The sequence below is a fragment of the Solea solea genome, chromosome 19, assembly GCF_958295425.1.
Source record: "Solea solea chromosome 19, fSolSol10.1, whole genome shotgun sequence".
NCBI classification, from domain to species: Eukaryota; Metazoa; Chordata; class Actinopteri; order Pleuronectiformes; family Soleidae; genus Solea; species Solea solea.
The window spans coordinates 11055051-11081893 of NC_081152.1; the positions used below are offsets into that span (position 1 = coordinate 11055051).

Genomic DNA, 26843 nt, shown 5'->3' on the forward strand with positions numbered 1-26843 from the left:
AGGACATTTTATGGCCCTTTTATGGTTAAAATAAGCAAAAAAAAAGTCCAGACGAACATTTTGAGGCTTAGGTATTAAAGGGTTAAACACAAATAACTTATATAATATCCAATGTTTTCACCTGAGCAATAAATAAATAATGGATTTAAGTCTTACCTTCAGCCAGTAGCTAGGATATCCCCAGGCTGACTCATGAACATCACGACAGGGGAACCATGCATACTGGGACACTCCGTCTGACAGATCAAACACCTTGGACTGACATGTCTACGGAAACATTTAAAACAAAAAAAGGACATTTGTTAATTTTTGCTTTTGGATCCATCACCTGTGACCTCCTTTCAGTCCAAAAAGGTGTCATTTCGGTTCTGGAAAAGATGGATATGCTATAACAATGTTACAGTTCAAAAACATGTTTGTTGTAATGACCCTTGACAAATAATTACAGTGTGCTTGAACTGCTCTCTGGGTGTCAGTTATTGCCTCTTTTTTTTAGTTTTTTTTCGTCTTGGACCTCTTTGTTCAACAAATGTCAGCTGTTTGTCAGCTGCACGGGCCGAGGTGCAGCTGACGTGGATTCTGAGCAGCGCTGTTTGTTTGTGTCATGCGCCGATGAACGTCCCACGCTTCCTCTGATTCTGCCTCCACACTTGCACTCTGCTTTGGTGCAGTGACCATGTGCTTGTTCTATAAAACCTGCGATGCCGCACCTGTCCACTAGAAGCCCTCAGAGAGTTGTCATGGTTTCACAGACGTACCACATTACTAACCACCTGTTATGTGGATTTGCAACAGAACTCCAACTAATGATTATGACTGGTTTTGGAGATAGGCTTCTTTTTATATCATCATACTTGTAATATAATAGGAGAAGTCATGGAGCGGCATTTTAATATCTGAAAATAAGATTTGGATTATTATTATTATTATTATTATATTAAACAACATAAGTACTCATTGTTCAATTTAAACTCAACTGAAATCTGACCTGCATCCAATAAACTCATTCTATTTTAAATCCAAAAAAAATTCCCAGAGGTTGTTGTTGTTATTGCAGCCTTCGCCAAATACTTGCACACTTAATGCGAACGCACTGAGGTTTGTGAGTTGTTTAAGTCATTACACTGTGAAAGCAATCAAAAGTTGGGGGGGGGGGGGAATAAAATAAAAGCTACAGCTGCATTAAAGGCTACTATAAAAAAAGACAACATGGTTTAGAAATGTTAACCAACCATTTCAAATTTCACACCAGTCTCTCTTGCTTCCAACCACAATGTTAGAGTCATTTTCCCTGAGCCAATTCTGGTGTGACCACAGCCTCAGACCAAGGCATTGGGAAGGTTGAAAACGTTAACCAAATACCTTAAAAAATCTATTACGACATTTTCCCCACGCATTCCAAATTTGAACACATTTCGGAGACGGGATGATATCATGTCCAAATAAATTATAATTACTTTTAAAGCCCCACATTGGCTTGCTCGTGACTGAATCACATGTATATCCTACAAGTCTGCATTTTTCAGGTAAGACCCTTCTTACATTGTAAACTCAGGCTAAATCCAAGAAAAGCTGTTGCATTCACCTGTTTCTTATCATTAATCCTGTTGTGTTCTGCCTCTTTTTTTGTGTGACCGCATATAGGATTTTTGGTCCTAAACGTTACGACCACATCGGCCATGCTGGCACGATATGCAGCATTTTTATGAAAATGAAGTGGCAGTGACGGACAGACAAGTAGAAGAAATAGATGGTAAGAGATTACTGAGCGGAGAGATAAACACAGACAAAGGGGAGAGAGGGCAGATACCCAAGGACGGTGAGTTTCACCCGTTGCCCTGAGCTAGTGAAATGAGACACCGGTAACATGAGAGTTTTGCTGGGGAGGCTACTGTAAGATCCTGCCACTGTGGAAAACTAGCAACACCAGCTATCTGTCCATATCTCTGTCCCCTGGATCTGTTGATGTGACCTTTCTGCTGAGAGCTGAAGTGGCACAAATATGAAATGCAGGTGCAAAACACCTGAGATCAGTTGCCATGGGACTTTGGCCCCACTTGACTGCAGCTGAATAGAGCTGCGTTTACATGCCGGGTCTGTGAGACACAGTCACCAGATGACGGTCATTTGCTCAATGGTAAGTGTAACAAATACAGTAAATTCATTTAAAAGAATGACATTGAACCGCAATAACAAAACAAACACCTTTTTGACTAGCACTCCCTTGCTGGGTGACTGAAGCAGCCAATATGCTTCAAAGGGACTTCAGGTCTGCTAATGACTTCAAGTGGAGAGGAACTGTTTCCATTGCTGGTGTGGCAGGTGACAAAACCATTTCCATGTGCAAACTGATGACTTATTCATGTAAACACAGGTGGCACCATGCTACACTTTCCCCCACACCCCTCCTCCTCTCTTCCTTTCCTCCCCCCTCATCTCCCAGTGACTTTTTCTGTCGTATCGTTTGAGATGGACAAACACTGAGGGGCGAGCGCAAACCCTTAAAGCCCTGAAACGCAAACGCCCCTGAAACAGCATCACACCAGCAGGAGGTCATTCACAAGTCTTCCTTCGCTCATTACACTTCCTCCACTTTTAACACACTTTGTCATCCACTTATGCACCCTTACATTGTAAAGGGTTAGGTGTTGTTTGAGCGCCTGTAAACATGGTAATACAATGAATGCCAAATCCATTCGTTTTGTCATCTCAGAGTAAAGAAATCTTGAAGAAGATGTATTTGGACGAATGCTCAACCTTTCATGTACACACAGAATACAGAATTTCACTCACTAAAGTGAAGACTTTATGAATTTTTGGTTTACCACAGAGCATCATTGCACATTTTTGGACAATACTGTATGTAAAATATCAGTATAGGATATTGCATTGAAATGTTTTTGTGAAGTGGGAAAGCTCATGTCACACTGTAGGATACTGTCTTGTGTGTACTATGATCAGATGTTATTCAAGTACTGAGGTAAATGCATTCTCACCAGTAAGTCCCCGCGGGTGTTAAAAGGCACGTGCATTGATTAATGCGCCGAGAACAGAGGGATGGGAGCCAAGAAATATTTATAGCACTCACTTTATCACAGGTTAAGTAACAAAACCTGATCATTTTACACAGGAGTGCAACTTCACAACATATGGCTATGATTGCCAGTACACAGACGCTGCTCCAACCACTTTAACAAGGGTGGCTGCAGTAGATGCAGCGCTACACCAAAGTGTGCATTAAACAGCCACACATTATCACTGCATTACGAACACAATGTGCTCGCTACTAACAAAGTGTTTGGCGAGCCCATTGTGTGCCTTATTTAAATAATCATAATGTTCTTAAAAAATAAACTTCAGTGTCTAATTCATCGTCTGAATCCGATGACACAAGCAAAAAAAGATGTGGTTTGAATTGACAAGGACAATCAGCCCGTTATCAGTCACACCTCATGTGCAACCAGTATGTAACGTTAAAATAAGAATCTAAATAGATGCAATGTCTGTGAATGTTGGCAAAGGAACAACAGAGAGACCAGGTAAACACTAAATTCCCACTTTTTCAGATTCTGTGTTTGTATTGTATCGTAAAGGAAAGGGAGTAAACAACAAACTGTGGAAATAAAGAAAACACTACTTGTGCTTTTAAAATAAGACCTGATCTTCTTTGACCTACTTCTAACCGGTACTCCTATGAAATATACCACCTGCCGGCAGACATTCAAATGCATTGCTTGATTACAACTACAATATCGCAGCAGGAGGTGCTGACAAAAACGAGTCCCAAGAATCTACAACAAAATACGGGGCCTTGAATGGATGATTGCAAATGTGACATGTGAAGGAATTGATTAAATGCAATGTTTCGATGCTTGTGTGTCATACCTGTGTGAACCATGTTTGATTTTAAAGTTTGTACAAAGGGGATGCAAATGTGGTGAAACAGAGAGTCTGTCCTCACCCATATAGCAGACATAATTCCAGGTGAGGTCCGTTTTGAATTTTCAAAACAACATCTCACCTTCTTCACAGAGTCACAGCAAACGCACGAGATGAGTTTAACATCTTACCCCTACACACACACACACACACACACACACAAACACAGTCTTAATTTGTACCAGCTGGCTACTCAGACTGGCAGACAACAGCCAACTCCTGCATGGTCTGTAGACTGGTCTGTGTTTGTAAATCACCACTTCAGATAAAAAGAGAGCTCTAAGTGTCCTGAGCCAAGGGGAAAGCGGGGGAGATAGAGGTGAGGAGAACAAGAGTGCAACTGTCAGACTCATTACTGTGAGAATACGTCTGTTCTGTGCGAGCGCGCTCCGACATCAAAAACATAAACATAAACGTGGGAAGGAGGAAACCGCTGTTCGTAAAAAAAAAAAAAGACAGAGTAATGACAATAATAATGTCTCTAATAGCATAATGTACGTCAACTAGAGCCTTTCTCCCCCCCCCGTGATGGAGATTTGGTTGCCAGGATGAAGATAGATGACCTCGTCATATGGAATGCCTGCACATAACACATATCCTTGTGCAAACACGCACACACTCAAACACAAACATGCACATGCACTACGCCCACTTAGGCTCAGTTACCGATGTTGACGTCTCCAGATTTTCAAAATGTCCACTCCTGGAGTCAAATCAATAAACCTCACTGACACGCACACACTCATGGGCCATATGCTCTCCAAAACAAAGAACAAAAACTACTGAGGCCCTCAGACATTCAGGAGGCCCCACAAAGGTCCTTTCCGGTACCCTCTAAACACTAGAGGACAGCACAGGAGCCCGGGGAAGAGCTCAGCTCAATTTTGCACTTTTACGACTCTCTTTACTTTCTTTGCACTGAAAGCAGAGGCGACATAATGCCACGCCACACCTAGCGGGGGTCAATAATTAAACAAGAACACATATTTTTGTGTTCATGTCTTGACGGATCACATGTGGTATGAATATGTGAACTCAGTCGTTATGTGTTAAGGTCACGGGGCCATTTCATGATAATCTGTCATTTTTATACTGGTATTCAGCACAAAAAAAAAAAAGATTAAGTTGTGGTTATGTGTTGCGGAAATGTGAAATGGCAGTCATGAGAATATATCACATCTACTCACAGACAGACATGAGGACGCCATCATGACAACAGAAAACACACACACACACATATAAAAAAATCACCATCATGGCTTGTTCGAACATTTCTATTGTTACGACTTTATGGAATTTATCTCCGTCCCAACTTTCCCACTTGTCAATGATAATTTGCAACTTCCCATTTTCCTAAACGATTCCAACCCCATTGTCTTGGGTCCCAATATAATGCTCTTGCCTTCGTTCAGTCCTTGAAAAAAAGGAATAACTGCAACAAATAAAATGTTGATTCATTTTGACTCATGCCGGTGTCATCATCGGTGCGAGCGCCAGCTCTCCTGGAGCCGAACATACCTGCTGAGCATTTCAGAGTTTATTGTTCATTTCACATCCTGTTGTGTGACTCTGTGACGTCAGGCACTGACCTAGTTTGGTGGAAATTTTGGACTCGAGCAAATTGAGAAAAAAGAACCGCGTGAGTGGACTGTTACGCTGCCACACAGTGCCATCTGAAATGTGTTGATTTCCGACGACAGGTATTTTCTTCATCTCCTCGTTAATGGCATACATGTAAAAATTGAAAACCATTGAGTATTGTGGAAGCGAGGGGTGAGCATGTGTGAGGCATTTGTGGAGAGAGAAAAGGAGAAAGAGCAACAGAGAGAAACTAGCATGAGTTTCCAAGCACCATCCCATGGTTTACTGGAATGCTGGTGAGCGACTGGTGTGTGAGGTAATGTCCTGTCACCGAGCCCCACCCATACCCACTGAAGCTCACCGTCTCATTGGTGCAGGGCTACTGACGGGCAACTTCCACGGCCAATAATGAGAATAGGGCTGTAAAAGTTAGTGAGTGGCTGCAATTATGCAGTTTACCTATCCCACTCTCACCAGGGCAGACATGACTGGGTGGTATAGGCAACACAGGACGACAAAACTAATTGGGATTGGTGATGGAGCAGATGGATCTGTGACGAATATACTGTAAATGTCCCTCAGACAGTGCCCCACCACACCCCTTAATAAAACAGCGCCGAAACCCAGCTTGAAAATGTTGGAGGTGGGGTGGAGGGGTCATCAGTGTCATGAAATTAAAAAAAAACAAAAAAAAAGAAAACAACAGCAGCCACGATGAGGTTTCCACATGGCATTACCACAATAATAATTGAAACGGGAAAAGTAAAAGGGAAAAAGGAACGCTATCCCAGAGGTTTCTTTTTAATGTTACCACACACTTATGTCACTGGCACTGTGCCTGACGAGGGCTGTGCGGTTTGGGGGAAATGCTGGTGAAGGGAGGCAGTGCCAGAGAAGCTGGCCCTCCTGTACTGCGAAAAAGCAACAGCGCTGCTACTGTATGAGCTTTTGTGGGCATGCATTTATGTGTGCGCGCACACACGTGTGTGTGTGTATGTGTGTCAGTGTGTGCATATCTCAGCTTGTGCGACAGCACGTGTGTTTGTTTGCACGCAAGTGAAGGGAAAATGTGCATAAATGTGTTTACACTTTGCAGTAGCCTATATACAGCATGCATCCTCCACTTAGGTACACAAACATGCACTGCCTGCTTTTTTTTATTGGGACCTGAGACAAATCTGGGCCAGTTATTGTTTTTTTACCAGCCAGAATTATTCCCCTTACAGAGCATCATCTTTCCTTTCCCCTCTGCAGCAAGTACTAAGCTAAGCATGACAGCAGGAGATGTTATTTACTCCAGGCCTCATGCACATATCTTTGTTTTACATCTTGAGATGGGTGACCTTTGTATATAGGCAATTTCTTGCAGCGTGAGAGGACTAAAATGTTGTCCCTTCTGTTGCTTATGTATAATTAAGGGGAGTGTTCTCCAGGGGTACACAGGGGTTGCGTCAGAAATTGCCGGGGCAGCAGCTTTCTCAGGAGAAATTACCTGGCTTCCTGTTTGATCTGTAAGTTTGAATGCACATGGAACCTTCCTGCTCACAAAAGCTCATTTACACACATGTCCGCGAGGGCAGGCATTCTGCACACGCACATTATAAGCACACGGGCATATAATGCACATGTGTGCGCACACACACACACACACAGGTTAGTTGCTAGGGCCAGTTAACCAATCCAATCCCCCTAGAGCAAGTGGAGCTGGCTCGCCATATTCCATCGTGTGGTAGTGGGGGGAACATTATGTTCTGCTCCACAAAGACAGCAGTAGTACATTTCAGTCCCCTATGGACATGCCCTACAATCCTGCATGGAGTCAGCACTGTGCGTGTGTGTGTGTGTGTGTGTGTGTTAGTGTGTGTTAGTGTGTGTACCTGTGGGTGAGTTGTATCAAGAGACAAGGGAGAATCTTTCACAAGCTCATTTTATTCACAGGTAGCCTCAAATTAGATGTCCTCCGCAACATTTTGACACAAGTCTGATATCAAAAGAGGGAGCATAGTATAGGGTTAAGAACAACGCGACTATTAAACCTGGATAGATTCCTTTTCACTGACAGCTTGGCATTCTTGCGATCATTAATGTGTGTCTACATTTCATACATTCTCTACGGTGTCCATATGGTGTTGTGATTGGATCGAACCGCTCGTTTGAGGACATTGTAATGTGGGAATGGCCAATTTGAGCGGTTTTGGACCGCTTTCCTCCTTTCATAATCATTTTTATTCGGTGATGTATTTTCATTTGACGGCAGTGAGACTGTCAGTCAAACTGAATTCCGGTTTATTATACCGCCAATTACAACTGCTTACCCCATCTGTTCATCCGTCAGTCATTCGTCATTTATGGCTAGGATTGCCTACATTATCATCATATTATTATTATTATTATAATTACCATCATTGTATATGTTTTGCGTTTGCTCTGCACTTTTTGACCATGCGAGTACAGGTTCTGAATCATCATGTAGAAAAATACATAAGTGAAGTGCTATAATTTTAGAAGTTAGTGCAGGGATTCACACTCCGTGACCCAGAAATGAATGTGTGTCATCCTTATAAAGCTCTAGCACACAATTACATTCTGTAAGGGTGGACTGCAGGTTTGTGTTTGTGTTTCTCGCCACTAGTTTCTCTCATTGCTGCTGCTGCTGCTGCTGCTGCTGGTTTAAATGTTGAAGCAGTCGTCTACCCTCCTTGGCTTTGCTCTGGCACATATGACGATTCAAATGTTGAATGAGAAAGTCCAGCTTTCACACACTGATGTGGCATTTTGAGATGACCATAAATGTTGGTAGTATAAAGTCGATCAATTGTGTGCCTCTCTGTATCTGTTTGACAATCGAAAACAGGTTACACACACACACACACACACACTCGTCCACCTAGTACATTGCACTTGAGATTTCGTGCAGATACATGATCTCTCTTTCTCCTCAAGTGCCTTCCTGTGCTGTTATTGCTTTCTTGCATCCGCAAAGATCCCTATCACTGCTGCCCGCTTTGCTCCCGCTCTCTTTCTCTAAGACACATGGACACACACACTTAGAATCAACTCTTTAGACATCAAACAGAGCAGGTACACAAAGCCCATACAGGATTTGTTTACGGGATTAGAAGAAAAAAAGTCAGTGCAATTGACTGCCCCCAACCCCAAATACACACACACTCTCACACACACACACACACACACAAACAAACAAAAACAACCACCCACCTACACACACTACTCTGTATCAGGGAAGAACATCTCGTGTCCAACTCTTACCAAAGACCTGTGAGCCACAAAACATGATTAAATTAAACAACAAAGGAGAATGTGAGCTTTTACATACTCGTTTGTGCTTGACAATATAGCAGTGCAGCAAAGTTTGCAGAGCATGTTTTTCTATGCCTCCAGGTATTATTAAAGAATCTATAGCCAAGTTCTGACCACAGGAACTTGAGCAGGAACTCTATGCCTTTTGACTGCATCAACCAGGGTCTACATTAAATTCCAGGTGAATATTTTTATACCCCCCCCAAAAGTTCCTGCTCAGGGGATTGTGGCCAGGAACCTTTGGGGTGCAGGGGCTGACAATATTCACTATGGTTTAAGAGCAGTGTTTTAGTTCAGCAAGTCGATCTCACACAAATCTATTACTTTAAATGAATTCTAACCTTTCAGGTGTTTTGAATACACTTTGTTATTTGATCTATGTTGTGACCAAAACCAGCACCATTTGAATAACCTTCACGTTAACCATTATTGTAGTGCTGTGGAAGTTTAATAATAATAATGCAAATAAAACGTGCGACACGTCTCATATGAACGTGCGGTAACAGAGTAACAGCTCCGATTTGTTCCATTGCTTCACTGTAGAGTTGTTTACAGCTCAAATACTCTGCCGAGTCCTACAAAAAAAAGTCCTGCTACACTGAGGGTTCCCAAGAGCACAGTATCCTCCATAATTCTAAAATGGAAGAAGTGTGGAACAAAAATGACTCCTCTCAGAGCTGCCTTTTGGACCAAACTGAGCAACTGGGGCGAAGAGCCTTCCTGAGAGAAGTGACCAAGCACATGATAGTCACACTGGCTGAGCTCCAGACATCCTGTGTGGAGATGGGAGAAACTTCCCAAAGGATAACCATCACTGTAGCACACCACTGATCTGGATTTTATGTTGAAGTAGCCAGATGGAAACACATGAAAGCCCGCATGAAGTTTGCAAAAACATCTGTAGGACTGTCTGACTGTAAGAAAGAATATTCTTTGGTCTTATGACTTCAAGATTGAACATTTAAGTGGCATGTTCGAAGGAACCGAGCGCTGCTCACCACCTGCCCAAAACCATCCCCGTAGTGAAGCATGGCGGGGGCAGCATCACTTAGAGAATTCAGGAACTTGGACTGGATTAGAAGTTTACCTTCTAACAGAAAACTAAGCAACGACAGTGCAAGAGGGGCTTAAGGGTAACCCCATAAAATATGTCCTGAAATGTCCCAGCCAAAACCTTGACTTAAGCCTTGACTTAACTATAGCTGGAGAGATGTTGAAATGAGTCGCCCTATCAACAGTCCCAATTCCAATCTGACTGAGTCTGAGAGGATTGGTTAAAAAGAAAGGCTGAAATTCCCAAAACCAGGGTATATAGGGATTTGTGTGTTAGGAGGTGCGACAAATTGCTAAATAATGTGCCAGATTAATGATGTCATGACATCTCAGGTTTGTTTCCTTTTTGTGTTGTACGTGCTAAGAAAGCTAAAACAAATCATGGCACAACAAACCACTACCCCATCACATTGTTTGAACTTCTCTTTGCCCTTCTGTGGCAGCAAAGGCAGAGAGTTTTTGGCAGACAACTCTAATAATTGCAGCAAAAGCCTCAGTTAAGTTCGTACATCACATTTACACCTTTGTAAGCAACTATGGAATCGGCGGCTTGAGCTTTAGATCTCATGGTTGTTATCATATCAAATGCCTATTTATATTGGCCAACGGCCAAGTGTCACCCAGGAAAGCCAACAACTAAATGTTCACACTTGGGGTTCGAGGATTGTTCATTTCGTAGAGCTGGTGTTGCATGGGACAAACCTCCCTGCCTCGCCCACTTTCATGCTATGCTATCTTATTCAATACAGGTAAAAAGCCCAAACAATATCTTTAAAAAATGAATATACATTCACCAAAATATGATCAACTGTAATGGCATATTACATGCACACAGACGTTTCTTTAGGTCACACAAGGTTCAGTGGATAGTTGTTTCCTGGGTCACACGAGGTGTAGCGAGCAATTATGAGTTTCCCGTTTTATCTCAAGGTCCCTGTCCTCCCTAGAAACTCCCTGGTCTCTATTGATATCTGCTCGTTCTCACAACACCTTATTGGCATCATATCAGACAACTACTCTATCTGACGAATATCCTGTTTCTTTCTATATCACGTACACATATTGCTGAAGACATGTTTATATACGCCTTGTTTCTCTCTGCTCAGTGTTGTTCACTTTGCAGACTCTTCGACTCTGTAAACTGTGCTCCTCTGGTTGCAACTCAGATTAAATCAACTTGCTTGTATTCATCCGACTCAGTTCTCGTGCTTCATCTCACTCACAAAAGTTCCCATAACACAACACAACTACTCTTTCTAAAGAAAATATTATATTTTGCATATAGATTCCTGGTTGCCATCAGGATTTTTTTATTTATTTTATTAATCCCTTTAGGGAAATTATTCCTCTGCATTTGACCCATCCTAGAATTAGGAGTAGTGGGCTGCCACACTGAGTAGCGCCCGGGGAGCAATGGGGGTTGGGTACCTTGCTCAGGGGTACCCCAGCCCTTTTGGCAGGGTGGGGATTTGAACCAGCGACCCATTGACCACAATTACAAAGTCTGGACAACTAGAAACCACTGGTAGCTTCTTCCAAATAGATAGAATCTTTAAAAAGCTCTGGTGGTGTTTTGTGTGTTGGTCTCAAGTGGCCCCCATAATGTATAAACAGGATCCACTGACAAAAACATGCCCATTGGCCTGGTCTTCATCTCCAGGACCAAGCCTCACATCCTTCATCTGTGTTATGAGCCTCCGAGACATTCACTTTAGCCACACTGGTGCACATCAAACAGACTGCTGGCTGTGTATACGTGTGCAAGGACACATAAATGGTTTTTGTTGGTCTGTTTACGCGCGTGATCAGTATACTTGAACCTTTGAGAAGGCTTTGAGAAAGAACATGTTGCCGGTGAGAGGGAATGCCCTTTGGGGGACACAGTTTTCTGATTGTGACACCATGAACCTCACCGACTTCCACCCCCTGGACAGATGACAGAGTGACGTACAAGAGCGTAAGAGAGACAGAAAATCCGAGAGCTATAGTAACAAGACCTTTGTGTTGTGTTAACCTAGCGTTTGCATATTTTTCCACACATGCACTTGTGTTTCCACAGAATGCACAATTCAGTGGCCTTGTAAAGAGGTGATCTCATCAACTATGACCCTTGGAGAACAGTGTGTTCTCCACAGTAAAAGTCCGTCTTGTAAGAATAATGTGTCCTTCACAGCAGAAATCCTTTCTTTATGGTTATGTGGACATGTTCCACTAGTGTCTCAAACATCTGCAATATTCTTGGTTGGCTAACATAGCCGTTTTGGTCTAGACAGAACGGATGCCATATACTGTAAATATTAAATGCATTCAATTCTGTTGGTCAATCTATTTCCTCTGTTTGTGTTAAAAGCTTGCCAAAGTGCCAGGGCACCTGAACACAGCTTTTTGGGAATTACCAGGTCATTGGCCTTGTAAAATGCATCATCAGCAGTTGGAACAAGCTCCAGTTCCAACATCACACACACAGAGTGAACTGTCAGTGTGCCGGAATAAAGTCCAACTAAAGTTCTCTCTTTCGTAGGGTTAAAGTATTTATGATCATAAAATTTAACAATGGATATTGGTGTCACCCTTCAAAGTAAGATAGTACGGGATATTTATTTTAACATTTGGTTCAAATCACAAATACTATGAAAGCTGTGAAGACTATAATAAATAGTGTCTTTAAAGGAGATATAGATACTTTAACAACATGGCTTAGTTTTGACTGACCATAGTGGGGAGTGCGGATTAAATAGGATTGAGCCTAGTGCACATTTTGTCCAAAGCCGTGTGTGTGTGTGTGTGTTTCAACCTGATGTTTTGGGTAATCAGCCACTTTCTGTGACAGCCACAGATCAATGCGTCCACTGGGCTTAGGTGGAATCAATGGCATCTTGTCTTGTCTTCATTAAGTATTACTTTAATGAGAGCAGCAAAAAGTCTCAACTCACCTTAGGAGACATCTAATTAAATGCCCCAGTCTCTTAAAGAGCAAAATACTTTGTTGTGCCAGTTTCTTGCAATATGTGAGTCCCAATTATCTCCGTTATGACGTGCAAAACAATCACGAGTGGCATTACTGATACATAAAGTCAGTCAAGTGATCAGAGTGAGGATGACATATCTGCACCAGCCTGAAAACGAATACTTTAGTGACCACGGAGGCTTTGACAAATAACATAATCTGCATGCAGCACTGAAAAACCCTCCTATGCTGCAGAGAAACCCCCCAAAAAGCCATGAGTCAGACATTAAACATAACAAAACAGGTGTCAATATCAGCTGAGGGTTTCAGAGACAAAGAGGTTGCCTTTGGTCATGTGTTACATATGAAACAAGTGCATCTGTCCATGCTTATCTGATGTCAGTGAATAGATGAACTGTGTATGGGCTTACTTTAGTAACAGCAGGGTATCCAGCAGCCACCTCACCGGAGCAGTAAGGCTTCTCCTCGTGGGAAACTTCGACATTGGAGGCCCATTGGTCGAGGAAACCACTGGGGGTGTAGAGGCCACAGTCTCTCACGCCGGTCTCCCGCTCAAAGTCTTCACACACCCCATCGCCGTCATAGTAGTAGCACATGCTCGGCTCCTCTGCAGGTGGAGGGAACAGATGCGACGTCAAATAAGCGTTTTGTTGTGGCTTTTCAAGTAAAACGAGGATCAAGTACATCAGCTGGTCACATCCTTCAAATCCCACTACCACCCTGCTTTCCCGCATGTCTAGCATGTTTTTGCTACATGCTAGATTTGTTTTTTACCACACCACCACCACCACTTCTCTCATCCTTTTAGCCTGATCATTTGGGATATCATGTTATCTCAGATATAAACAGGGGAGGAAGGTAAGGGTTTAAAGATGCATGAAAAAAAAAAAAAAAGGAGGAGCAACACAGTGAGATGTTTTGGTCAGGAAACAGAAACAGAAGGAAAGAAAGCAAGAGGGCAATAAAATAAGTAGGCTACAGATAAACACAGTGAGCAGGGGGTAAGGGAGGATCAGACAGAGTCAGAAAGAGGCAGAAAGATACAGCAGTCATTTTTCCAGACATCACACCCGGAGTTAAGGTTTGGAAGTGGGAGCTTATGGACTGGAGGAGTGGGGAGCAAAGCAGGGAGGTTGCCTGGGCCTCATTGCACTCAGCTCTCAGCTAAAGCAGTGTCAGCCTGTGGGGTTCCAGTTAGGGGGAAAGGCGGCATTCTGTGCCAAGTTGGCCGGGGCCTCCTCCTCGAAAATTCCAGCCCTCCCCAACACAGCCAAAAACTCAAGTCAGTTCTGTGCTCTGGCAATGGTGAAACAAGGGGCTACTGAGGGGGCATACAGAATTCACTCCCGCCACTCACTCAGCAGGAACAGAGGCAAAGACGAAGAAGAAAGAGAAGCAGCGCGACCCGGACAAGCGGAATCTAGATCAGTGGCTTGCGGAAGCTGCGGAGTAACAGAGTAGAGTGTGAGCTAAAGAGGAAAAGGATGGAGAAGGAGGAACAGTATTGCTGCAGTATTTGAATATGTGGGCAGGGATAGAATAAACAGATAATGGAAAAAATGGAAAGGTGACTGAGTGCAGCTCAAACGTTGGAGGAAAAATGAGTGATGAGTTCAACTGCGCTGAAAGAAAAGGGAACTGCAGGGCCTGACCAAAAAAAACCTATACCTCTTTTGTTTTGTCTCTTTGATTTTAAACACCCAACATGCTCCATTTTACAAATACAGAGAAAAAGATTTAGAAAATCATGTTACATTTTTCCTGTATGCTTTTATCTGTCCCTGTGTTTACTGTGGCCTGAAGCCCTGGTGAGACAAAACAGATTGTACAGCCAGATGAAAACGAACTTGTTGATTTCAATTATTCCAGATATGATACGACTGAGTTGTGTGAAAACCCGACTGAATCTCATCCAAACTGTAGCTCGCTGGCCCTGTTGTATAGTTAGTGTCAATTTCTCCATCCAGCTCTCTGGTTCACTATCCAACACACTGACAGGCAGGCACTCTCTCACAAATACAGACAGATAGACAGACGGTCCCTTCATTATAGTGTCAGATTACTGTGCAAAACTACAACTATGTCAGACTGTGTTAGACACACACACACACACACACGCACGCACACACACGTGTACACACATACACACTTCCCTGAGAAATGCAGTTGGAGGAAAAACAGTGCAGCCAATGCAGTCATCCAGCAGTCTGACAGGGATTAAGTGGGCACTTCACAGAGGCTCACATGTGTGTGTGCATGCATGTAGTGTAAATGCACAAGCACGCACGCACGCACACGCACACACACACATACACACAAACACAATCGAACAGAACCACATTCACATAAATGATCACAACAGGGGGCAAAAAGATTGTCGGACAGCAGGAGAACTGGACAGGAAAGCATCCGATCTATCTAACACACACAATGCCAGTCACTCAACTGTGTAAAATAGGCTTTAAAAAAATTATTTCCAGATTTTATTTTTAATTCAATCTATTTTTTTTTATAGGTCAAAGTGATTATGATATCTAATGGAATTCTTATTCTTCTTGGCTATGCAGAAAGGCAGGGAGCGCTTGGATTAATAGCTGTCCAGATGTCAAATCTGTTCATTCACAAACTTGCCAAACACAAAAAAAATACAATAAATAAATAAATAACACTTTGAATGCTTATTTTATGAACAAATTAAAAGAAGAAGATAGATATGATGTTTAAACACATTTTGAGGCACGATACAACCAACAATTAACTTACTTTCTTCAAGTTTTACCAAAACGTAATCTTTAATAATCTGACATTTGATTACAATAAAACCTTTTTTATTCTGATAAAGTTTTTGGCCTTGAAGTAGACCCAATACTACAAGCATTCGCATCCAAACCTTAAGTACACAATCACCCAGGAAACTTACCAATACAGTTGAAGAAGGGCTCTTTCTTGCACTGACTGGAGCAGCCATCCCCGTTCATAGAGTTCATATCATCGCACTCCTCTTCGTTGGAACTAAAATAGCAGCAAGTGTTACTTCAAAAACATCCATATATATGCCAAACTAATCATGTAAATGACGTTTTGTTTTGGATGATGATCTGTCACCTCTGGATTCGTCCATCCCCACAATGCGGTGATCCCAGTTCATGCAACAAAGGCGGGGAGGGCTCACTCTCACTCCGGCTGGAGATGGTTTGCACTTGGTAGGTGTACACGATGTGTGGCAGCACTTCCCTGCACAGAGGGGAAAAAGAAATAATTACTAAACAATATATATATGTATATATATATATATATATATATATATTCTGAGCTTATGTGACGCCTCGAACAAATTCCACATTAATAATCAGAGCTGAGAGAGACTAAGACCAGACAGAAACAGGGTAATAGGAGAATAAGTTTGTGTTGTAGTCTTCAAAAGAGGTGTCAGGTGTCAGGTGTCTGTGCCAGTTCATACTTCCACTCGTCTCCCTATCCAGTTATGTGTTGATACGGCTGAGTTTACCCACTCTGGGTCCAGTTTTCGTGTCCTTATCATAGTGAATCAAGGAACCATCGTGAATACACAGTGGACAGGAGAAATATTGGGGAACTACTCACTTTGCCGGTGTAAGTCGCCATGATGGTTTCTTGAGTCACCATGATAAGGAAGTCTGAAAAAAAAGTCTGAAAGGAAAAAAAAAACAAACAAAAAAAACAAAAAACACAAATGAGAAAACCAAAACCATAAACAAAAGAAGAAATCAAAGCCGTAAATGAGGAAACCAAAACCACAAAGCAACATAAGAAAACTCAAGGAAAGGAAACTGTAAATGCAAAGTGGGAGTGCTGTCATTATTGTTTGGATTGGATCATGTAAACATGTGTCTTCCTAATCTGTTGTTTTTGCCTTTACATGTTAGTCTCAGACGAACAGGCTTCATAATCCAGACGTGTAAAGGCAGACAAAGAATTTAAAAGGTTTAAAAATCAAAAACCTAGATCATTTCCCATCAGCACTCTCATTTGCAGCTGCATCGTTTACAGTTCTCTTTCCTCTTGGATTTTTTTTGTCTTTCTCCTTTTGCTTATACTTTTGGTTTCTCACTTGTCGTTTTGATTTGTCACTTATGGTCATGGTTTCTCGTTCATGTTTCCTTTTTGTTTTTGGTTTTCAGACGTTTTTGGGCCTGTTTTAGACCAGTGTGTGTTTTTGTCATGAACAGACAGATGTCTTGTCATTGTAACTTTGAATCTTTGGGGTTTTGTGTGGCGGTTCTATACATATGACTGTCCTCAGAGGAGAGTGTATATTAGGAAAGTTAATAATTTTTTTATTTGATTTCCATGTACAAATCTAGTCCAACATTCGTTGGAACGAGAGTTGATTGTTATTAATCATTAATTGACTCGGGGCGGAACAACAGACGTAAAGCTCCAGTGTGTTAAGAAATCGAGACATCTAATTATGAGACTGCAGCCTGTAACAAACATAGGACTGATGCTCTCACCCATTCTTTTCCCGAGGGCATCAGGTAACTACGGTGGCCCTCACATACCAGAAAGGATGTTGCTCTTCTTTGTTTGTGGAACAAGCTTTAGATTTTAAGCACAAATTGCACGAGATTGGATGGATGAATATGGGGACCTTTGCCATAAAAGAAAGAAGAAAAAATATTCTAAGGCTACAAAAACCAAACCATACCCTTACACAGACATTCTTATTTGTATAATAATAAAATCCTAAATGTTAACTGGACTTAAACTGCAACTCTTTTGTAATTTGAGAGACATGGTGGAATTTAAAAAAATAACAACAGGAAAGAAAATTACAATATCAAAAACAAAAAGTCTGTATTCAGCAATATGGCAGGAAAGAAATTGGGTATATGGGTTGGGAATGCCATGGGTAAATTAGGGTAAATAGGAACAATAGATCATATCTTGTGGACCATCAAGTACCGTTGAGCTTCAGGATGCCCACTGCAATGCTGTAAATGCAGTGACACACATGAACGGATCCTGTGCTGCTCACATTTAAACCAGGTGTTCGTACCCAGTTCACACAAATGCAGTCACATACACATACAGTACATGCCAGTACACATCCACATCCACATCCACAAACACACACAATGCATTTGTTGTTAGTAACACACTGCCTGCCAACTATGGCCTTCAGACTTCAACAAGAGCACACAGGAACCAACCACTATTCCCAATGCTGCCATATAATCCCCAGTGTGGGTGCAATGCTGCACCAGCAGCAAACATTGCTCTGGTACCACAGTGGTTTCACCCAAGGCCAAAGCATAAGGCAGCAATCAAATGGAGAAAGTCTCAGAGTGATGCATAACCTCAGAGAAGCTTGAAATCAAACAATCCAGGTTAGCATTTTTCAGTAATAATCCAAAATACTACGATGTTCGAAAAAGAAGTGTAATGAAAGAAGCAGGGTTTCTGCAAACAGATTTATATCCAAAAAGAGAATTCTCTTCAGGACACCGGTGAATATGGTACATGGCTTTTGTTTCCCCCCCCCCCCATCTTCATTTCTCCATTTCTCCTGTGTTTGTTCATTGCAGTCCCGGCAGACCAACCCAAGCCAAGTTCAAGTTAACCGTGCTGTCCCAAGTATAAAAACCGATGAACCTGAAGATCAAGTAACAAAATGAATTTCCCCACAGCAGAAATTTGTGCCTCGGATGAGATATTGCTGTTGGCTTCATTATTATCAACACAGAATGTTTGACCTGACAGACTTTTCTTTTATACTACAGTATGTCCTATTCTGCAACGTTGGCTCATGAAGCTATAACTCTACGTTACACTCGAACATGCCCCCTCTAATTGAATTAGTTTAGCCCCTGGAAAAGTCAAGCTGTTGGATACTCTATCTTTGAGAAGACCAAACACACACAATAGACGGGGGAAAAAAAAGAGAGAAATAGATATTGCTTTGCAGCAAGGAAATACAATCATTTCCTTTTAGTGGATGATGAGAATTTCAGGCTGTGATGCTGCAAATGCACTGACTGACCGGGCCATGCGGAAGATGTAAATAATTGTACATAAATAAGTGAATAAATAGAGGGCAAAAACAAACAATGGTGATTTGGTGACTTTATTTTAAGGGGCTTCAGTCAAAAATATGAGGCACTAACAGTGATTTATTCGTTGTTATGTAGAGGTTTAGTTCATCTCTTTCCACGGGTATCAGTTATAGTGGGACTCCACTCAATTAAGCTGATGTCACCATCGTGGTTGAGCTTTGAACACCAATAAAACACTTAAAATAGGCAGCATTAATTGCTCCTTTGCATTTTCCGGAAAATTGTTTGTTTACATTTTCCGGTAAAGTGGTGTCTTGCGGTCCCATAAGAATTATGGCTGCTCTCTTTTAGCAACCAAAGGTGGAAGTAAGTAGTAAAAAATCGAGAGGAAGTCGAGGTGGATGACTGAGCGTACAACCCCCCCCCCCCCCCCGACCACAGGCTGCGGTTTGCACCCACAGTCAACGCTGATTTTCTTTTGGAAGTCTATCTGGGTTAAGAATTGTAAACCAGTCAGTCATGGCACTAGCAGTCTATGTTTGCTTTACCCGGACCCCACACCTTTCTCCTGAATGAAGTCGCAAAGCCTTAGATTTGTTGTTTCATTTGAAAGCACCTATTGCAGAATCCATACCCGACAGCAACTATACATTTCTTATCCGATCATCAGTTATTTCTGCTGGCTACACAAAATGCAGATGTTTCCTTGCTCGAGCAGCATAGGCAGCATGGGCAGCTCCCTCAACCCTTCAACCTACCAAAGTGTCTAAACCCAGTGTTGGTTCTAGACCCAGTCCTACAACCCAGCAACCATGTCCCATTTAGATACAACTAGAATGTTTTCCCAATTACGCTGTGGTGGCAACAATGATTGCTGGCTTCTTTCATTTAGAGGAAACTCTTTTTGGTTTGTGATGAATAAAATGTTATTTTTATTAACGGCAGCAGAGTGGTGAGGTTCAGTGCGGGCATACACACCGCACAACTGTCACGGCTGCCAAACAGCGGGTTTCACGTCCACAGTTCTGTCTGTGGTTAGGTTTTGGGCAAGAAACCTTTGGTAATGGTTAAGGAAAGATTATGGTCTTGGTCAAATGTAAATAAACACATTCTGTCTGAAGTCACTGTGAACTTATGTTGTATTGACAAAAAAAAAAAAAAAAAAAAAGGAGAGTCCTCTCTGAAACAACACGGAGCAAACTCTGAGACGTATACAGATTTAATGTCTGCTATTACTTTATTAAGTAGCTTATGTTACCTGGGTGTCATAAAGCACCTCTAGTTCTGTAGGGTCAATAGTGCTACTTCTCATAGCGTGATAACAACTGTTTAAATGTGGCTTTCAACCTGGTCTCAATTAGGTGCATGCTTGATTTCTCCTGACCTCACTGCTAACAGCCATGCTGTGCTAGGCTGCTGTTGGCAGCAGGGAAGAATGAAAGGGAGAGAATGAGGAAGTGGTGCAGATGTGTCACAGGAATTCTTAACTTGGTTAGTGGGATATGCAGCGTTAGAGCAACGCTTAGAATAACAGTGGCACAATTGATGACCAGCATCCTCACAGAGACTTATTGATGGTAAATGGTCAGTATTTATATAGCGCTTTTCTTGTCTTGACGACCACTCACAGCCGCTTTACACCATTCACACCCATCCGCTCGTATATTTGTACGGTGCATTTTTTTTACTCACAAAACTGTCTTGCCCAATGACACACTGGCGTGTAGACGAGCAGAGCGCAGACAATCAACAATCACATTCCAGGTGAAAGACAACTCGCTCTACCACTGTTTACATGCACAGCTTAGTCGAGCTGCGGACGTAGCTTGACTGAGCCAGGCAATACTTTGGAATTCCCATCTTCATGTTGTTAAATTATCTTCATCCCTCAATACTTTTAAGTTAAGACTGAAAGCTTACCTGTTAAATCAAAGTTCCTAATAGTTTCTTTTCCAGTATATTTCCAGTATATTTGTCATTGGATCATTATCTCTTTACATGCTTATACACTCAGTTAAATACAATCATTTTATATTTATACATACCCATGTTTTTATTTCTGAGTTCTTTGAGTGTCTGCTATAAAATGGCACTTGTATTGCTTCCTTTTTTGTTGTTATTTGTTGTTGCTTTCTTTTATTGTTGTTGTTGTTGATTTATCCTTTGAATGTGTATAATTCTTGGGGAGGTGCTTCTTATAAGCCCATGTAGGGTTTTTTAACCTCTCCTGCACTTACTATTCTTCTTTAATTTCTGTTTTTTGTAATTGTCGTTTTTTTTATGGTGCAAATAAATAAATACAAATACAAATACAAATCGGGCAACTTGTTGAGTCTGAGTTTATATATGCAGAGGAAAAACCTATTTATTGGCCATGTATGTCTGACTCCGCCTCCGTAGGGGCATCCAAACTTTCTTTTTTAACAAGGGCCAGATTTGATAATGTGAATATTTCTGGGGTCCAATGGTCCCTTCAGACCTTTTTTTTTTTACACTAAAAGTTACATATAAATACAGTTTTATAATAATTTTCATTGTCACAATTTTCTAAATGGCAATGTAACCAAATCTAAGCCACGTGTCATGGCTGATTTTCAAACGCCGTTTTCAAAATGCAACTCCTTACCAGGTGAGCTAATGCGAGTGACATCATTCCAGATGATTTTCTGTTTGACTCCGTCCCGGGCCTTTGGACATGCCTGCTCTATAAGCTAGTGCATGTTGAATCAGTTTCCTGTTTAGATGGATGAGATGGATCATGCTGTGGTTCTGTATGTTTCGTACCTACTGGACATGTTAAGCGTGACACATATTAGATCAAACATGGCTTTTGTGCATGCTCAGAACGCCAAGTCCGACTAAGCGTATACATGCAGGAGTAATCGGCCGATGAATCGCATTATCCAAGTATGTTAGTCTGACTAAGACCATCTTGACTAGTTGGGCTAACGTGTTTACATGACATTAAGAAAAACTAATATCGGACTTTTAACCTGTATGTAAACGAGCCACTGTTGCCCCATGTGGTAAAACATGACTTCTGTCATCCAGAGTTTGTGAAAACCACACTTTCTCCTGTAAATGATAAAATAAGATTGCTTTCATATGCACCTTATAGCACAAAAGATTTTATTCTTGTCCCAGACAAGGTGTCGCGTGATAGCGCTTCGTCATTGGTGCATCTTAGTGAATTCTTCCCCTGTAGGGAAAGGGACTTTATTTTGGCTCATGCACAAAGTCAGGCACAAGGCACTGTAATTTCCCCTTGAAAAGGTGTTTTGATAGTACCAGGTGATTACACATGGAAACATGTGCAAAAGTATGTGCCTGCTACTGAGAAAAGCATTACTGTGTATCTGTACTCATCTGTGTGTGTTCCTGCCTTCACTAGGCTTATGTGTGAGCATGCATATGGATGTGTTTCCGTTCTGTAGCTGGTTGTTGTTCTTGGCGGAGCAATCCCAGATGAGAAAAGCAGATAAATTTCAGAAAGTTGAGGGAAAACCTTATATTGAGCCTGCAAGAACAAACAAACAGTGAAATGCTCCTTTTGTCAGTGAGGCAGCTGACAAGCATTTGAGGTTTCACTGCTATCAATTTTACACTTCTGGAATGCCTAACGAAAATACAGCTAGATGTAAAGAGCTACTAAAGATTCAAGACTCATTTCGTTAAAATAAACAGGCGTGTACCGCGGCGTAGGGGGTTAGTAGGCCTGATGAAAATGAAGAAGTAAAAGAACTGATGAGAAGGAATTGAAATGTATATCCAAAAAGTTTAGAATACTGTTTAAAAATCAACATTTTCTTAGAATAAAAGATATCTGTGGACAATATATGTGACAAGAATCAATACGCCTTCACACTTAAAGCCAGGGTAACTTCAGAAATACCTGCACTGTAGATTTGACATGAGATAAATGTGTTCCCATGCAGAAGCTGATCAACAGAGAAGCTGACGCGAGGGAGGGAGGGAGGGATGGAGAATGTAATGGGGGAAGTGTTGTGTTGAAGCAAGGTACAATCCAATTATAGAGGGGGTGTGGACTTCTATTGACGCTGGGGGAGCAGCCCTCTTTCTGTTTTGGCTGAGACAACTCTTCAGATCATCTCTGAGATAGGCTTTGACTGAATGACAGCTCTGAGACCCACGTGAGGAAGAGGATTAGCACACGGCCTAAGATTTCTCAGAGGGATGGGATCAAAAAACTCAGCCCTCCTACCCTTTCTCTTCATACTTTCGTGACCCCCTAATGTTTTCCTCCTCACCTACTGCCCTCCCCCCCCCCACCATGACCCTAGCGGTGATTTACCCCAACCTTCCACCCCTGTGTCTCCTCTTCACTTCACCCTTTTAACTCCGCACCATAATTTACTCTGCCACCCTGACCTCCCAGCCCTCAGCCATTCCAAACAAACCACCACCCATGGATGGAGCTATGTCAGCTGTCCCTTTTGCTCCATATGACCCTGCTCAGGTAAATGCCAGTGACCAGTGGGAGGTCATTCCCCACCCTTCATCAACACTTGCAACGTTCTGTCCGGGCCCCCGTGAAAAGAAGAGGCATCAAACTGTGTGGTCAACAAAAGCATTTAAACAGCTGGACCTCAGCAATCAAACAGAGCACTTAACTTTGGATTTGTGGAATGCCAAACCCACCATGTCGAAGGCTATGTTTGTTTTGAGACAGTGTGTGTGATAAAGCCTTAGTTTAGCCAGAGACAATAATGCCTAATCAAAGCCACATCACAGAATGCAACATCTCTGGCATGTGTCTGACTCCAGGATCTCCAGCATTTGTTTGCTGAAAGATTAATGATTAGTACTGTACACTGGAATAACAATGGTTTGAATGAATGTTTATTTCATTTGACAGCATTAATCAGAAAGTATTTTGATGATCAAATAGCCATTCCCGGGCCAAGCTTTGAGCCTAAATGCCAAAACATTTGCTCATTTCATCTTCTGTCTTCTGGTTGTTTTTTCTCATGACAATCCACTGCGCGAGTTTCCTCAACGTACGTGTAATCGTGGCAGTGCGCAACACAAGATGGAGTAACTGATGAGGTGTTAAAGCTGACATCCTATTACAATGCCTCATTTTGATCCACTGCGTCTCTCTCCCTCTCTCTCTTCCCGGTGCACTCTTGACACACACAAACACACATTCAGACATAGTATTACTGTCGCAGTGGGGACCACAGAGAAAAGACATGAAAACGCGCCTCTGCAACCACTAGTGTGTCGTAAAAGTAGTAATGTTTCTGGTGTGAGATAAAAAAAAATAATAAAAAAATTACCACTTCCTGAGACTTTATGTTCTCCCTAAGTTTTGGTTTGTTCTGTCACTGGGGATTTTTTTTTCTCCCTTTGATTTGTGTGTGTGCTGTGGAACCGAGGTGATCTTTATGCCCGGGGTTCTTGTGATTGTCAGAGGCAAAAACGAAACAGATGAAATCCATTTTTTAAAGACATCTTAAAAACGCATTGTCTCGATCCTTTCATTCGTCTCCCTGCCCGCGATGCACTCTCTCCATCTGTCAAACACACACACACACACACACACACACAGACTGACAGCTTATTCATCTGCAGCCTATATTAAATGGTAATATAAAGAAGTGGGATATTTGGCACGGAGAAGACGGTGCCAAAGTGTCTCGGTTTGCAAGTTAGGTAAGTGAATTGTACTGTTAAACACAACATAACTTAATAATAATTTTATTGGGAACCCGTTGAATTTCCCAGGGAAATATTTCAACCCTGTTTAAAGACATGTTAACCAATGATTCTGCATACTACTCAATATATAAGATTATACATAACCAATTTATATTCTTTGTTTTGTTGAGTATTCAAGAGTAACTATGTGTGTGGTTATGTGTGTGTGTGTGTGTTTTGTACACTTTTGCACACACAATTCTTCATTTGAATGAGTTAAAGAGTTGATGGCTGGAACACACGTACTTGCAATAAAACCTCTCTGACCATCCCACAGAGACAAGATCCCATATGCTCTCAAAACAGAAAATAGGCAGCGAGTGCCACTGACCACTACCACTGGAATGCAACCACAGCTAGTGAAATATACCACAGCAGTGAAACTACCTACAGTACATCAGTAATCACTGAAGTGTGCCAAAACCCTCAAATAAATACATCCCCACTGCAGTCAGCTTTCCACAGACACTGCCATTGAACCAAGAAGTTGTGTACAGACACTTTATGGAACTTAAGTATCATCACTCCATCTTGCATAACATGCCTACTCACACTTTCGCCTCTTATCAAGCACTTTCCTTCTCATGTGAACCGCACTGACAGCACAATAGTGACATGGCATAACACGCAGCAGTGCCATGTATAGCACAATCTCTCTCAAGTCAGCACATTCCATGAAAGCAAAGCACTAAACTCTCACCGCAGCGTGCAGATAATACCGTCTACAAGATATCCGTTTGCCCTTGCTTCATGGAACATGGGAAAAAAACAAATACGGGCAACGGGTGACCTGTGACATAGGAAACAAATGTTGGGCAGCCGATTTGAAAGGACAGAAGCAGCGGAGGCCCGCTGCTGCTCCTGGGGGTATTAAAAAGGATATCTGGTAATACAAAAACATATTTTGGTGGATAGTTTCCACAGACAAATAAACACCTTCCAAATGGTGAATCTAAAAACAATCCTAATTCAGGACCACACTTCAGCAGGAAAATGGAATCTACTCAGCAACTTTTGATGACTAAAAATAATAGAGTGAAAAACAAGTCTAGTCTATTGCATGTTCTTTTTCCTGAAATTGTTGATCAAGGACAAACTTGTGGAGTCCACGTGAGTTATCGCTCAACTTAAAAACAAAAAACATCAAGGAGAGCGGTGGTGAGCTTTATGCACGCTGCTGGCACAGCCAATAAGAGACAACTCCTATTTACCTACCACGTCACTCACCTGTCTGTATATCGGCGGGTAGGTTCGTTCAGCATCAGGCCATGCGGTGCATGGATGAAGGACGGCTGGCGCAGCAGGCGGTAGCGCAGTGGTTGGCAACGTCTACAGAGTAGGCAGTTGGGCTTGGATGCCAAGAGGGTGGCATCGATCTCTAGGTGTTGATCCATGGTGAAAAACTGTACCCCGTACACCTCCTCCTCTACGTCCAGCTTCAGAGTAAGTGGGATGTCACAGAAGACATTACTCGGGCCCAAGGAGATGTTGTTGCCACTGACGGTCAGTAGCAAGATGTTGTGGATGGCTGGCAGTGCCGTTTCCTCGGGGTCGAAAAAGGTGACCCACACAGTAAGAGAGTCTGGCACCAGTGGGTGAGCAAACTCCAGCTGAAGCATGCAGCCCTGGGGAGGGCACTCCGACAAGCCGATGACCCGTTGCTCGATTCCTGCAATGGGGTTCCAGGTGCGTACGCTTGGTTCACAAGCCTGCTCCACATCTGGAGGACCTGCGGGATAAAAATGATCACAGAAGACGTCACACACTCTATTTATAAACAACAAAGACACTTTATATTAATTAGAGAAGGCAAAGTAGACAGCGAAAAACACCTTTGTTCACAAGAAACACAAAAAAATCTACTGAGTGCTGCCAAAAGCGTGCCGAGTTAGCAGGTGACAATATAACCGTACCCACAAACAAAAATAAAAAAATAAACTGTGTACGTATGTTTAAGCACGTCAAACGTCCAGTTAGTAACTCAAACACTAGCAAAGGTTTGGCTGCGTCCATTGTGATTACACAACTCGCTTCATATATACAAATGTCATGATGTTGCACAACAATGTCAAACAAAGAAGACACCGGCGGGCAAAGTGAGACGTCACAGACCAGACACTGTGTTTTACCTGTCTTCACGTAAACACCGTGTGAAAGTGTGAAGATCGTCTCGAGAAACATCGTCCAAAACGCCTACATGTGGATGGAGCTTTAGCATAAGTCAC

The 26843-nt window shown here is 42.1% G+C and overlaps 1 protein-coding gene across 1 annotated transcript in view; it reads right to left on the reverse strand.

Annotated features, from left to right (window-relative positions):
• pappaa (pregnancy-associated plasma protein A, pappalysin 1a) overlaps window positions 1-26843 on the reverse strand; it is a 79483-nt gene that overhangs the window by 26068 nt on the left and 26572 nt on the right. Inside the window, exons 7-11 of the mRNA XM_058616915.1 lie at window positions 25846-26347; window positions 15968-16096; window positions 15783-15874; window positions 13273-13469; window positions 157-267 (exon numbers count right to left, since the gene is read on the reverse strand). Of these exons, the coding sequence (XP_058472898.1) occupies window positions 157-267; window positions 13273-13469; window positions 15783-15874; window positions 15968-16096; window positions 25846-26347 (1031 nt within the window). The remainder of the gene's footprint in view (window positions 1-156; window positions 268-13272; window positions 13470-15782; window positions 15875-15967; window positions 16097-25845; window positions 26348-26843) is intronic.